Source organism: Desmodus rotundus, chromosome 3, assembly GCF_022682495.2.
Source record: "Desmodus rotundus isolate HL8 chromosome 3, HLdesRot8A.1, whole genome shotgun sequence".
Lineage (NCBI taxonomy): Eukaryota > Metazoa > Chordata > Mammalia > Chiroptera > Phyllostomidae > Desmodus > Desmodus rotundus.
The window spans coordinates 10,448,131-10,461,856 of record NC_071389.1 but is presented as its reverse complement, the minus strand read 5'-3'; the positions used below and the strand labels follow the sequence as shown (position 1 = coordinate 10,461,856).

Genomic DNA, 13,726 nt, shown 5'->3' with positions numbered 1-13,726 from the left:
TTCATGCAGACCAAATGGTCCTATTGCTACTTAAAACCCTGAAAACCTTTAATAGCATCCACCCACTAAACCTCCTTACAGAAATGGGGAGCAGAGGGGAGATCTTCCTGCTCAGGGTTATTCAGTGTGTGTGGCAGGCCGGGCTGGAACCCTACTCTCAGCAGACGCTGTCACCTCTGTCCCTGCCGTGGCCGTGACCATAGCTCAGGTGCTGGGCAGAGAGACCTCGGAGCACCTAGGTGTAATAAGGCATTAACCAAAACAGGGATTCCTTCTCTTCCATTCTTTGCTTCCATCCTTCTTTCCTTCACATTGGACTTGAAGCTGGAGGACATGAACTTGAGTCCCAGCTCTGTCATGAATACCGTGGGTGACTCTGGAGATGTCCCTTCCCCTCCCTGGGTTCATGTGTCTGTACCCTGTTCAGTCACTAGGGTGGGGTGAGCATGATGCTGGGCTCCCCTAAAGACCACTCCCACTAGGATGCCAGGGGCCAGCAGATGTGGGAGTTCTTAGTGCTGGGAGATGGGGAGCAAGAGAGACACATGGCTGCCTGGACAGGTCAGCCGTGTGGACAGCGTCCGCCCAGGCAGGTGGGGCAGTTAACTTTGCAGACCGTGCCCTCTTTCCTTCATTATGCAGAGTGGTTACCGGGATTATGTACCCGAACAAGCCCCACGGGAGGGTCACCCTGCAGGCACTGACAGGGCCAGGGCCAGGCGCTCCAGGGGTACTCACCGTGGGCGCTGGCTTCCCTCCCGACACGATGCAGACCAGCGTGAAGTTCTGGGCTTGGTAGCGGCTGAAGGGGGCCGGTGTGTCCGCAGCTACCACTTCGATGGATGTAGGAGGGGCTACCCAAAAGGGAAGCACAAAAAGAACAAGGCTTAACTGGAAGAGTCAGGAAGAATTCACTGCGTACCTCAGATGGGCCAGGCCCCAGACTGAGTGCTGGGCGGGGGTGGGGGCAAATGCTGCCCAACCCCAGAGGGTGCCAATGCCATCAGCCACAGTGAGAATGCCATCCCAGCTGGGTGTACACAGAGGGATGGGACACAGGGGAACCTGGTGCCCAGTGGGGCTGGGCCCATGAGCAGAGCACTGAACAGGGCGGCTGGGGGTGGGTCGCCCCTCACCCCCAGGTTCAGGTTCCCATGGGCTCAGAGAGCCTACTGTGGCGTTTTCAGGAAGTTCGAGACCCGTTGTCAAGTGGCTGCTAGCTGGATATGGGCCACGGGCCACACTAGGCGCGGACATCAGCCGCAGCTGCAAATCGGGGCTTTCTTCGCTTGTTTGCCCCTCCCCTGCCCCAGCCCCCAGAGACGGACAGGGTCACGAGCCTTCCGCTGGCTGTTCTGAGTTTTCCTTCTTTGTCCTGAGAGCAGAAGGGAGCCATGGAAGGTTTTGAGGCAGAGCAGTGGCCTGACCTGAGTTGCATTTTGAGAGACTGGGAACAGAACAGAGGCCAGGGAGATGGAGAGCTTAGACTGCGGTGAGGGCAGTAGGAGGGAGTCCGTGACTTTGACAGGAGGCTTCCCACCTTCCTTTTATGCTGGAAGCCGCTGACCATGGATGGCCCTGCCCCACCAGCTCACCTCTCTGCTCTGCTCTGCTCACCAGGCGCCACTGGCTACTTTGCCAAAGCCGTGCTCCAGGCACCGTGTGGTACTGGAACGGGCCCACGTGGAGCCACCAGGCACGCCTGGGTCCCTGTCCCAGCTAAGTCACCACCGCCTCCATGTCCTTGGGCTAGTTACCAAACCGTGAGCCTCAGCACCCACTTCCTGAAACGGGAGTCCTACTTGGCAGACATAGTTGAAGAACCAGCCAGCTAATATGAAAAGGCTCAGCGCATAGCAGGAATTCCCTATTCTTATGATGCTTCTGATTATTTGCTAAGCCCCGTTGTTATCAGCAGCACAAAAGCCAGAATCTTAGAACTGCACTTGGGAAAAGCTGTCCGTTCTGGCTTATCCGGCCCCGGGTCCTGAGCACTGAGGGAAGCAGAGAAAACGAAGAGGGGTGGGCTTTTCCTTCTGGCACGAGATTTTCACCCCGGTTAAGTTTAATTAAACTCGACAAACATTTCCTGACACCTACTAGGTGTGGGGCATGGTGCCAGGTGCTCACAGTAGGCACCCCGTGATGACACAGACACCGCCACGAGAGGCTCACCGTCTGGCAAGGGCGGCCGCCGCCTGGCAACTCTATTTTAAGGTCTTGGGAAACGGAGCCAGGTAGGAATCATTCATTCATCCAGGCAGCCACCATGGGCTGTCAGCGGGGGAAGCACACAGGAAGCGAAGGGAGAACAATAGTCAGAGAATTGTAATTAAGTGTAAGATGGGATGAGACAGATGGTAAGTGAGGTAGGAATTCTGAGGGGGGGAAATATACCAGAACATTTCAATTACCCAGAAGTTGCAGATTCTACAATCAAGCTTCTGTGAAATTCAACTGAGAACTGGGATGTTACCGCAAGAACCAACAACGGCTCACATTTAGGAGCCAGAAGCCGTTCCAAGCCCTCACCTGTGTTAATTCACGTAATCCTCGCTATTAGTCTATGCGTGGGTTTATGTACTCCCGCTTTACAAATGAGGAGACTTAAGAGGTGAAGCAGCTTGCCTGGGTTCATGGAAGGAGTCAGGATTTCAAGCCAAGCGCCCCAGCTCCGGAGCCTAACCTTGGATGTGAAGCTCTGCCTTCTAGATCTTTGGAGAGAAGGAAGGAGCTCATACCTGTGGGCACCTGAGCCCTAACTACACACTTTAGCCACCGGGAACACTCCTTCCCCTGGCACGTCTCTGCTTCCACGGATACTGGAAATCCAGATCCCTTGAGAACTGCCCCAGGGAGGCTTTCCTTACCTCCTTTGCCCCGAAGATCAAGGACCGAGCCAGTTAGAGTTTAGCACAAAGGTCTGGCAGAGCTCGCGGTGGCATTTGTGCACCCTCCAAGAGTCCTGGAGGCTGAGACCTGGGCAGGGGGCACCTTCAAAATCACTCATTCAAGCTTCCTTACCTTCACTGAGCAGACAGGAAGTAGGCACCTAGAACCTTCCTTATAGGATTGCTTTGAGGAGTACATGAGACATGCTCCTTGATGTTTACAAGACGCTTGATACCTTGGGAGCCTCTGATACAGTTTAGCAATTTTAACTAGTACTATTTGTATCTCTAAGAGAGGAAGGGAGTCTAGGACAATGGTTAAGAGTGTGGGCTCTAAATTCAACCACCCAGGGTTCAAAGACCAGCTGTACCACTACTGGGCGTGTGACCCTGAGTATGTTATTTAACCTCTGAACCTCAATTTCCTTATTGCAAAATGAAATTACAGGTTACTTGTGAGGAATCAATGATGTAGGACCTCAAAGTGTTTTAAAAGTGCACCCGATGCATGTCAGCTGCATCTATTAGCAATATTACTAACATTCTTTCTCTGAGGATCCTTGCTACTGGCTGGGAGAATAAAACGTGGTCTCTGCCCTTGGGGCACTCACAGTCCAACGAGGAGCCCAGAAAATGCCCTGGACTGGCACAGGTCAATATACAGTCATCACTAACCCCATGTGGCTGCTGAGCACTCAAAATGTGGCTTTTTCGCAAGTTCATATGTGCTGTAAGTATACAATATACTCTGAATTTTGAAGACAATTGTAAAAAGAATGTTATTAAAGAATAGTATTAATATTTTATATTGGTTACATGTTGAAATAACATTTGGGCTATATTGAACTTAATAAATATGTTATAGTACTTTTACCTTTAAAAACTTTTCTCAACGTGGTTATTGGAAAACTTACAATAACATACGCACCTTGCCTTATATTCCTCTTGCCCAGCACTGGATTAGAACTTCCATTTACAGGTAAGCAACTGGGGTCAGAGAGAGGGAGAGGTTTGCCTGTGGTCACACGGTGAGTCAATGGCAGAGCCTGCATGGGCACCCCAGGCTTTGCAAATGCAGGCTGGGGTTCCTGGCACGGCACGGGTGCCCCCCAACACGCACACATGCATCCTCACGTGCACACGTCCCCATTCTGTAGATCTGCACCCAAGTCACGCACGCCACCCACACAGGCCCTGATTGGGAGCTGTGTTCCTGTCCCTCGTTATATTGCTGAGCAGGTGTTAGCAATATGTACCGTTAATCAAGCTCCTAAGACAATAACAGATTTCAGTCGTACGGGCGACGACGCAGCAGAGCTGCTAATATCAGCGTGGACAGCCCAGGCTTCCCACACTCTCCCCGTCAATGTGGTCCTCAGCCACTGTGTCCTAGAAAAATGTTACTCTGCCATCTCACCTGCTGCAGGGCTCTAAGCGCAGACAGTCGGGGAGCTGCCTACACCCGGGAGTCCCTGGCTGTTGACGGATGCTTCACCCCACACATCACGGTCACCCTCTCTCCTTCCTCCTTTCTTTACCTTCCTTTGATTGTGAACAGCGTCCTTTCTCCCACAACCCACTGTTTCATAGACTTGTCGTCTACAACCTTCCTTCACTCCTAGTAGTCCCAACCACTTCCCACCCCCACCTCCCTCCTCACCTCCATTCCATCTCCTCTCTGTTTCTTTCTCCACCTCTATCCTGTCCTCCTTCCTCACCTCCATCCTCACTTCCATCCTCACCTCCATTCCACCTCCTCTCTGTTTCTTCTCCACCTCCATCCTCACCCCCATCCACATCTCTATCTTTCTTCCATCCTCACTTCCATCTTTTCTGTCATCCTCACCTCCATCCCCAACACCCCCACTTCCAGTCCTACCCCCACTTCCACTCCCTTCCCCATCCCTATCCCTACCCCCAACTCTATCCCCACCTTAACTCAGTCCTTATTTCTGTCTCTACCCCTTCCCCAATCCCAAGCCCATCGCCATTCTCACCTCCATCCCACCCCTGTTACAATTTCTGACCAAGGTCAAAGTGAGCAGTCCCCTTATGTGCCCATCCTGAGATAGATTCCATGGCCGTGGGAGCAGCGTCCAGTCACAGGAAGATGGCCAGCTGCAGGCCCAGGCATAAAGTGACTTCTCGGACCAGAACAATCCTACGTTCAAAGTCGGGCTCTGGAATGAGCAGTATAAAGCAGAGCCATGTGGCTGTGATCTGGGTGGCACAGAATGGCAAAGCATCATCAAGCGCGAGCCCGGGCTCACTGATCTCTCCCCTCTTCTTCTGTGACAGTGTCCAACACATCCTCTCTTAGTGCCTCACTCCCGCGGACTTTGAGATTGTGCCTTCAGACATGCCTGTGCTAGAATAAGGCTCTCGCGGGCGTGCGTGCCTGAGACGACCCTTCTCAGGTCAAGAGACACCGAGCAGGCTGCCACGTGTGGCTTAGGGAGGGGACAAACAGTAGTTCTCCATCATAATAGCAGGAAGAACCTACACTGGGCAGAGCTTCAGGATTTACCTACCACTCCTGGGTACATCCTGGGCAGTAGGAAGAGCCCCTGCCCCGCCCTGTTCTGCAAGTCCGCCATCAAGGTCAAACAGAGGTCACAGCCATCGACCTGGCCCCAAATCAAGCCAGTGGACTTCCCAGTTTATTTTTGTCTTTGGCCTTCAGCAGAGAGGAATGCTGCTGGAAGTTGCTTTGATTTTGTCAAGTACAGGAAAGGGAGCGTGGCTTTGCATTGCCACAGCTGTGCATCACAGCTGACCTCGGTCGTGTCTGCTCCACGGCCGTCAGGGGAGGCGGGAGCTGGTTTGTCACACTCCACGGTTAAGATGGAAACAGCGACGTGAGGGTCGGGTGATTAGCTTTATGAAATTAACTCTGACATGTCGCCTGCCTTTTTCTTGAAAGCAGAACTTCGCTTCGGTCATCGTAACTCACTTTGGAGATAAAATGATGGCTCTCTGCTCAACGAATCACCCCACAGCCTTTGCGACTTGGGAACACAGGCCTGCTCTTGCACAGCCCCTGGCATTCTTGGAAAGAGAAGGCTGCCCCATGCCCATCCACAAGTGTATCTACTAGAGTTAAATGCTCCTCCTACCATGAGGTTCACCCCGTCCCAGCCCAGCCTTTGCCACCAATCTCTGGTGGGAACTTGGGCAAATCAGTGGACCCCTCCCTCAGGTGACAGTCTTCTCAACTGTAAAATGGGTTCCATAAAACGTAGCCCGCCAACCTTTCAGCTTCTAGAATTTTTGAGAGGCGAAGCAAATGGGGAAATGGACATAAGCCTTTTATACGGACCGGAAAGTGCTGCGCCGACAGAAACGGATTCTTTATATTGCCTGTTCAATCGCCCACACCCACCCCTTGGCTTAGAGGGACGTTGGGGGAGGCTTATTCTCTCCCTGGAACGGCCCCGTCTGAAGGACGGGAGGATCGGCCCTGTTCCCTGAGCACCACTCTATGGCGGCTCTTAGCACACTTCTGCTCTGGGTGCCATTTATCATGGGGCGGTAATCAATTAGATTTGGGGGAGGGGAGAGGAAGGAGAAAGACAAGTTCAAAATTATATTATTTGCAAAAATCCATTCTTTCCTCTCAGCGTGCCTGCTCTATTGACTGCCTTCCTTTTCAATCAGCTCCTAGTCATTACACTATACTTCAAAAAAGAAAGAAGAAAACCACCCTCTTAATATAAAAGTGTCAATGAATATAAATGTACCTCCACGTTCCCTGTGTTAATTTGTTTCTTTTTTCCTTTTTTTTTTGGTCTCCACATCTCAGTGTTTCTTTCCCACCCTCTCTTTCAGTCTCTCTCTGCTTCTTTAAGATACTGCTCAGAGGAGCACCTCCTCCAGGAAGCCTTCTCTGCTGCAGTCACACTGAGCTGCCCAAGCTTCCTTCCTCACCTTACTCACCTTCTCTGTGCCAATCACATATGAGTCCTTCTGCTAGTTAACCCCACCACTTCCTTTAGGGCTAGCCTTGGGTGTTGCCTCCTCCAGGCAGTCTTCCAGGACTTCCAGCCAGGCTCCATTAGGGCTTATCCTCTGGTTCTGGGAGCATCCTGCTCTTGTCATACTCACAGGTGCTTGTCACTCTGTCCTGGATCCATGCCTATTTCTCCACTACCTTGTGTGCTCCCTGAAGGCTGGAGCTTTGCCCTTCAATCTAACCTCAGAGTTAGTGCAGGCCTGCCACACAGGAATTCAACTGAATTCCTGTTTGTTTCCTTTCTTCCTTCATTTTTCCCAGCACAGACAAGTGCACAACCTGTTTGCGGAGGGAATCCCACAAGACTCTGACGTGCTGGGGGCCTGCCCCCGTAACTAGCTTTGTTTTGATTCTCCCCACTTGACCATGCTGCAAACACACTGAGATTTTTGGGGGGGCCATGAACACCCTAAGGTTGTTCCAACCTCAGGGCCTTTGCATCTGTTGCTTCTTCTGCCTGAAGTCCTTCACTCAGCTTTTTGCAGGGCTGGGTCCCCCCGCAATCTAAGCTAGGTCCCCCTGTTACTGTCTGTCTCAGCACTTGGTTATTTCTTCACAGAGGTCATCACACTGAATGCATCATTATTTCATGCACCGGTTTGCATACGTGTCTTTCTCTCCGATATCCCGCCCTCGAATGGAAGCACCACGAGGCCAGAAACTCTTTTCGTCCATGGTCCCGTCCCAAGGCCTGATACACAAGAGCTTCTCAACAGATATTTGTCGAGTGAATAAATGGAGGAGTTGAGGGGAGGGGCCCAAGTGTCCCGCCCAAGCCCCTCTCTCCCAACAGAAGCTGGAGGAGGCAGATCCCACAGTGAGAGTGGGACTCCAGCAAGAAAGAGGGAGAGAAAAAGCACAACTCTTTGCTTTATGGGAAAATTAAATATTGAACTGAGTAGTAACAGCAGCCAAGGGAAAAAAAAAAAAACTGACAAAAAGCTCCCAAACGGAGCTGCCATCAGTGACAGGAGAGATAAACACAGCGTCTGTGCTTATTTGGGCTGCAAGGGACCCTTTATGTGGCAGCTGCTGAGCTGAGCCCACCGCTCCCTCCAACCTGAAGGTGGTGGGAAGGCTCATGTTGATGCAGTGGTGAGGGTGGAGAATCTGGGGTCTAGGTCATGGCCAGGGTGGGTGGCCGCTGCCCAGGACCCTCCCTGCCAGGAGGTGGGGGTCTTTCTGAGGGGCATGGGGCTACGAGGGAACCCACTGGCTTCAGGCATAATGCATCCACTGCCTCCCACTCCACGGGAAGCTGGCTGGGAGCACCCACTCACCTGCCTCGTCCCTCCCCTGACAGCTGTTGTGCTTTTGCAGCAGTGCAAGAAAAAATTAACAACCCACTGGAGGCTCTGGCTGACTGCTCTGGGGGAGCGGGGCGGGAGCTAGAGGGGGGGCAGTGAGGGAGGTTGTGAATCGGCAAGGCTGGGCAGAGCGGGATCCTACGCAGGTTGCTGCTGCTGAAGAAATAAAACCCTACCCGTGCGCACACACAGTTTGAAGGGGCAGTGGGGAGACTGGGCCGCAGGCTCTGTGTTGCATTGGACTGAGGCTCTTGTGCTATTTTGTAGACTATGCTTTTGCTCTGGTGGTTCTCAAAGTGTGGTCCCCAACCAGCAGCATTAACCTTCCCTGGGAACTGGTTAGACATGAAAATTCTGAGCTCCGTTCCAGGCCTGCTGAATCAGAAACCTCAGGGGAAGGTGGGGTGGGGTCCAGCCACCTGGGTTTAAACAAGCCCTTCAGGAGATCCTAATAAATGCAAGTTCAGTGTGCGAATCATTGCCTTGACTTCTGCGAGCTGCAGTCTGCTCATCTCTAAATTAGTGATACGATGGTGGCGTTACATGACCTGAGGACTTGGTCCATAGTAGGTGCTCAGTAAACAGCAGTGAAAATTATTACTAACCTGGAGCGCCAGGCTCAGGGAGGGCAAACCTCGGTGCGCTTCTCCAGGCCTCAGCAGAGGGGCCACAGGTAGAGCTCCATCCAGGACTGATTGGGTCAAAGGACTTCAAATCCCCAAGGCCCTGCCCCCACAGCCATGTGACTTTCTGCTAGTGCCTCGATTGGCTGGTTCTCAAAGTTTCCAGTTTTCTGATTGGCCTACTAGGCTGCCAGTCCCTCATGGACCCAACCTGCCCCTGGGGTTTGCTGGCTAGAGGCAGCCTGCTTGTGGCCACCACAGGAGGCTGCCTCAACCCTTCCGCATCATTGTAGTTTATGTGGCAATAGAGTAAATGTGTTCAGGCCCAGATAGGTGCCATTTCTGCAGAGATGAAATCTATGGGGTGTGACATGAATCTGTTTTAAATAGCAGCAATGCAGGCTATTTGGGGGATGTTCTCAATGCATCCCAGAGGTATATATTACACACATGGGTGATTTTATCAGGTGCCATACTTGGAGTTTGATGAAAGAAGGCTCCGGAAGCCTGCCGAAGCCTGGGGAGGTCCTAGCAAGTGGAGAAACTTTCAAGATCTGGCAAGATCAGCACACCCAGCTCAAGTTCTTCCTGCTCGAGTTCAGGTTCAGAGTTGCTCTATATTCCCCTCTCATCCGCCCAAAAAAAGCAGTGTGCTGAAGCTTGGAGGCTCTGAGTGGACCCTACCCCCACTTCCCCCACCCTGGAAAACTTCTGTCTCTTTCAGCAGAACTTTGACCCCCTAAATACTGGGCCTTGGTGTTCTGGAGCCCAGAACAGGACTTACCCCTGACCTTCCCCTTCCAGGGCCTGAGACACTTGGCTCCAAGGTCACTGCCCTTTTGTTCACAGGCAGTGTGTCCCTTAGGCACCTGCTGGTCTTCTGAGTCTCACCCATAGTGTGCCTGTCCCGTGCAGGCTGCTTGTGAGGGCTGAAGCACATGGCAGGGGCCACCCCTGCTGACCTTACAGAGCCCCTAACCCATGCCCCCAGCTCAGAGCCCCCCTTCCAGCAGGAGATTTCCCAGGGCTCTCTGCGGCTGGAGTCTTTCCTGTCCAATCAGCATTTTAAGATTGATTTCCGAGTCAAGGGCAAGTAAATCATTCTTGCCGCTTGCTTCTCATAAAGCAATTTCCACGGGAGACGAGAAGGGAGTAGAGGGGAGAAGCCGTGGAAAGGGCACTTTTGGAGGAGGAAGATTATGCAATTTTTTTTCTCCCCAACATTTTACAATGAAAAATTTCCAACCTATCTAAAAGTTCAGATAATATAATTATCTGAACTTGTACCCGTCGTCCAGTTTCTACAAGGAACATTTTAGTCAACTTAATTTGTCGTACATTTGTCACATTATATCATTTTCAAGAGCCGGGTGAGGCAGAGCCAAGCTTTGTCCCCAGTGGGATCCAGCTCCTGGCCAGGGTGGAGGGTCTTGACTTGGGGTTCTCAGAGATCCGGCACACGTGGCCTCTCGCCCTGGCCTCGCTATGGTCCCATGGGCCAGGTCCTTGGCCACCTGTCTCGCCTCTGAGCTCTCCTTCCTTATGCCTCGACAGACCCATCCTGGCCTCAGTTCTCTCGTCTGTAAAATGGGGACCCGACCATACCTGTCTCGCAGGGCTGCTGTGAGGAAGAACTGAGCTCACGGTTGGGAAGCTCTTTGCAGGAGGCCCACTACGGTCAGTCCATGTAACCCTTGGCCACAAAGTCAGTGAGCAGTGATGTCCATCACTGGTCCTGGAACAGTCACTCACTGTTCCTTTGCTTACGTCACTCACTCTGGCTGCTGGCCCCTCACATTAGGGACGCCGGTTCACTCTGCCGATCGGGACCCAGCACAGGGCAGATCTAGTGGGTGTGTGCCGGGATGCTGTTTGCAGGGGTCACTGGGGCCGGGGTGGGTTTGCTCAGTGAGGGTCCTCCTCTGCACCCTGAGTCCGGGGCCCACTGGGTGGCTCACAGTGGGTGGGATGGGGGTGAGGGGTGGAGAGATTACCATCTCCTCTACTTACTAGCACTCTGGAGAGGGCTCCCTGGTGCTGGCCTGGGGGATTCCTAAAGTCTTCTCCAGTTCAAGTCTCTTGCTCTGTGTGGGGAGTTTGGAGGGTTCAAGGTTAGAAGGAGGCAGACCCCCTGACCAGCTGTCAGACAATGGGACTGATCAGCAGAAGTGGACTCAGGGTCTCCCTCATGGGGAGCCTCAGGAATTTGGGGGTCTCTTCTCTGGGCAATCAGCTGGCAGCAGAGCGGGGGTGCCTGGGACCATAGCTGCCCGGTATCTACTCTACCCTCTCTCCTATGCCCAAACCCCAGGGAGCTGAAGGGACTTTGCAGACCCATCCTGGCTTCTGTGGCATCCCTGACAGATGTCACTGGACTCAGGGCCATGCTGTGGCCTTGCCTTTCCTGTCTGCCTGCAGCCAAGCCCAATGGACAGAGAGCAGCCTGGCCCTGCAGCAGCCGGGCCTGAAGAAGAGCCTTCCCCCTGAGGCGTGTCCCTCACCTCCCCCTGCTCCCTCAGGACTGGGCACAGCAGTTGGTCATACAGGGGCTTGGAAGCCATGCTGCCATGTCCTGGCTCTGCCACCTGTTAGCTATGTGGTCTTGGCAAGTAACTTACCCTCTCTGTGCCTGTTTCCTCATCTGTGGAAATCCCTGTGGGGATCTCCATGATGTCTACCTGGTAGTGTTCTTGTGAGCATTGTATAAAGGATTTAGACACTGGCCTGGCCCCTGGCAAGCACTGAATAAATGTCAGCTCTCATTATTATATCTTATTACCTACTCCTCCCCCGTGTCCCCCTGGGGTCCTGCCACACAGCAGTGCTCCCTCCTTGTCATGCTTCGCTGCTCCCACACTGCTATCTACAGGGCTCCTTTTGCCTGAAATACCTCCTGTGCTGTCTGCCCCCAGACTACAAGGCCCAGCTCTATGCCACCTCCTCCATGAAGCCTTCCTAATGCCTCCTCTGCGGGGAGACTCTCCTTCCTGGGAACTCCCATATCCCTCAGCTTGCACCCTGGGCCTCCCCCATCGCCCTTATTTTCCCTGTCCTGGAAACCGGTGAACCTGTGCCCCTCTCTGTCTCCCCCATCTCTCAGGGACTCCTTCAGGGCAGACACTGGTCTTACATCCCTCTTGGTGTCCCCAGAGCCTAGAGGTTGGGATCTGCCCTCAGAGAGAGCAGCTGAGACTCTGCATTTGGTCCTCCCTAGCCATGTGATCTTGGGCAAGGGACTCCATCTCTGTGAGCCTCGGTGTCCTCTTCTGTAAAACAGGCATAACCACCCTCACTCACTCCCCCACCAGCTGCCGTGAGAAAGAAACACGGGAAGGCTCACCAAGAGCATAGTGCAAGGCCTGACATATAATAAGCACTTGATCAGAGCTGGCTTTTTGTATTAAGGTTATCGTGGTTAGTAAAATTGTTGTTAAGATCGTCACTCCTAAGGAGTGAGCGAGGTAGCTGGCAGCAGAGACAGGGCCGAGCCAAGCTGGAGTGCGCTTTTGCTCTCGGTCTCTGCTAGGGCGCCTACAGGCAGCGGGCTCTCCTGGGGGCCGACTCGTTGCCTCCCGCAGTTGCCCTGTTCCCTGCTCCCCCGGCTCCTGGCAAAGTTCTGTTCACACCTGTAACCTCAGCCTCATGCCTGCTTCTTAAATCACTGGACCCAAGGCCCTGCAGTTTCTACAGCCACATATCACTCGTAATTAAGGGCCCCGTCCCAGGGAGGGGACGTTCACCTTCTGCTGGAGACACTAAATCCAGCTCCCCGTGGCGCAGAGGATATAGCACAGACTCGACGTAACACTTGTCAAGGTTTAACGGTGCACCCGCAGGCCCTGCTGTGGCGGGGCTCTGGAGACCGGAGCCTGCGGGGGGGGTGTGGGAAGGAGATAGAGGGAGGCATGCCAGGACCGGAGGTGAATCCTGGTCTGTGAGACACAGAGGTCTGGGCAGCTGGTGAGGGTCTTGGGGGGCTGCAGACACCTGCCTAGACAATTCCAGGGGGCAGATGAATCTGTACAGTTCGACTCAGCAGGGCACGATGAGCCAGCCATTCCATGAGAGGCTATAGAGAAGCTCCTTAGCCAGGCAGTCTGGGTTTAAAAACCAGCTTTGCCACTTACTTGCTGTGTGACCTTGAGCAAGTTACTTAACCTCTCTGGGCCTCAGTTTTCTCATTTCTTAAAATGGGAATAATAGAAGTATGCACCTCCTAGAGGTGTGAGGATTAAATGAATTCATATATTTAAAATGTGTGGAGCAATGTTTTGCATCCTGTAACTGCAAAATTCACCAATAATGTTGCATGTCCTGGCTGTCCCACATTAAAGGGGCTCTCTCTCAGGTTTTCCCCCTTAGCAGGCACGTAGTAGGTGCTGATAACTATCGGCTAAATCAAGAACTTGTAAGTGTGAGGATAAATGAGCAAATGGTCTTCCTCAGAGAAGGGCTGGCGACACCCGCTCTGTGGCCCCAGGGACCCGATGCACAGAGCAGGGCATGCTGCTGGCTGCTCCCTCCAGCCTCAGCCTGGGGTCAGAGAGGTCCCACACCGCGCCCAGTGTGCAGATGTGCTTTGGAAGCCTGGTCTCCACCCCCAGCTCAGGGCCTCGGGTTCCCAAGGAGGGAGAGCAACAATCGGAGAACGTTCAGGTTCATACTCTATGCTTCTCCTAATTAGCGGACTCAGTTTTCTCTTCTGTAAAATGGGGGTACTGATCTTGCTGACTCCCCAGATGGCTGGGAGGAGCAGCTGATGGTGTGGCCCAAATATTCCAAGCTGCCTGTTGAGAGGATCCCTGGTCTCTGGCCCAGGCCCATCTGGCTGCCATATTGCCCCCCACTTGGACAAAGTCCCCCATCTTTCTGGCAGCCTCGTATGCTGGAGAA

The 13,726-nt window shown here is 53.1% G+C and overlaps 1 protein-coding gene across 1 annotated transcript in view; it reads right to left on the bottom strand.

The window, feature by feature from the left end:
• The window catches only part of IGSF21 (immunoglobin superfamily member 21), a 228,230-nt gene that overhangs the window by 11,598 nt on the left and 202,906 nt on the right, over nucleotides 1–13,726 (bottom strand). Inside the window, exon 5 of the mRNA XM_053920619.1 lies at nucleotides 739–854. Within this exon, the coding sequence (XP_053776594.1) occupies nucleotides 739–854 (116 nt within the window). The remainder of the gene's footprint in view (nucleotides 1–738; nucleotides 855–13,726) is intronic.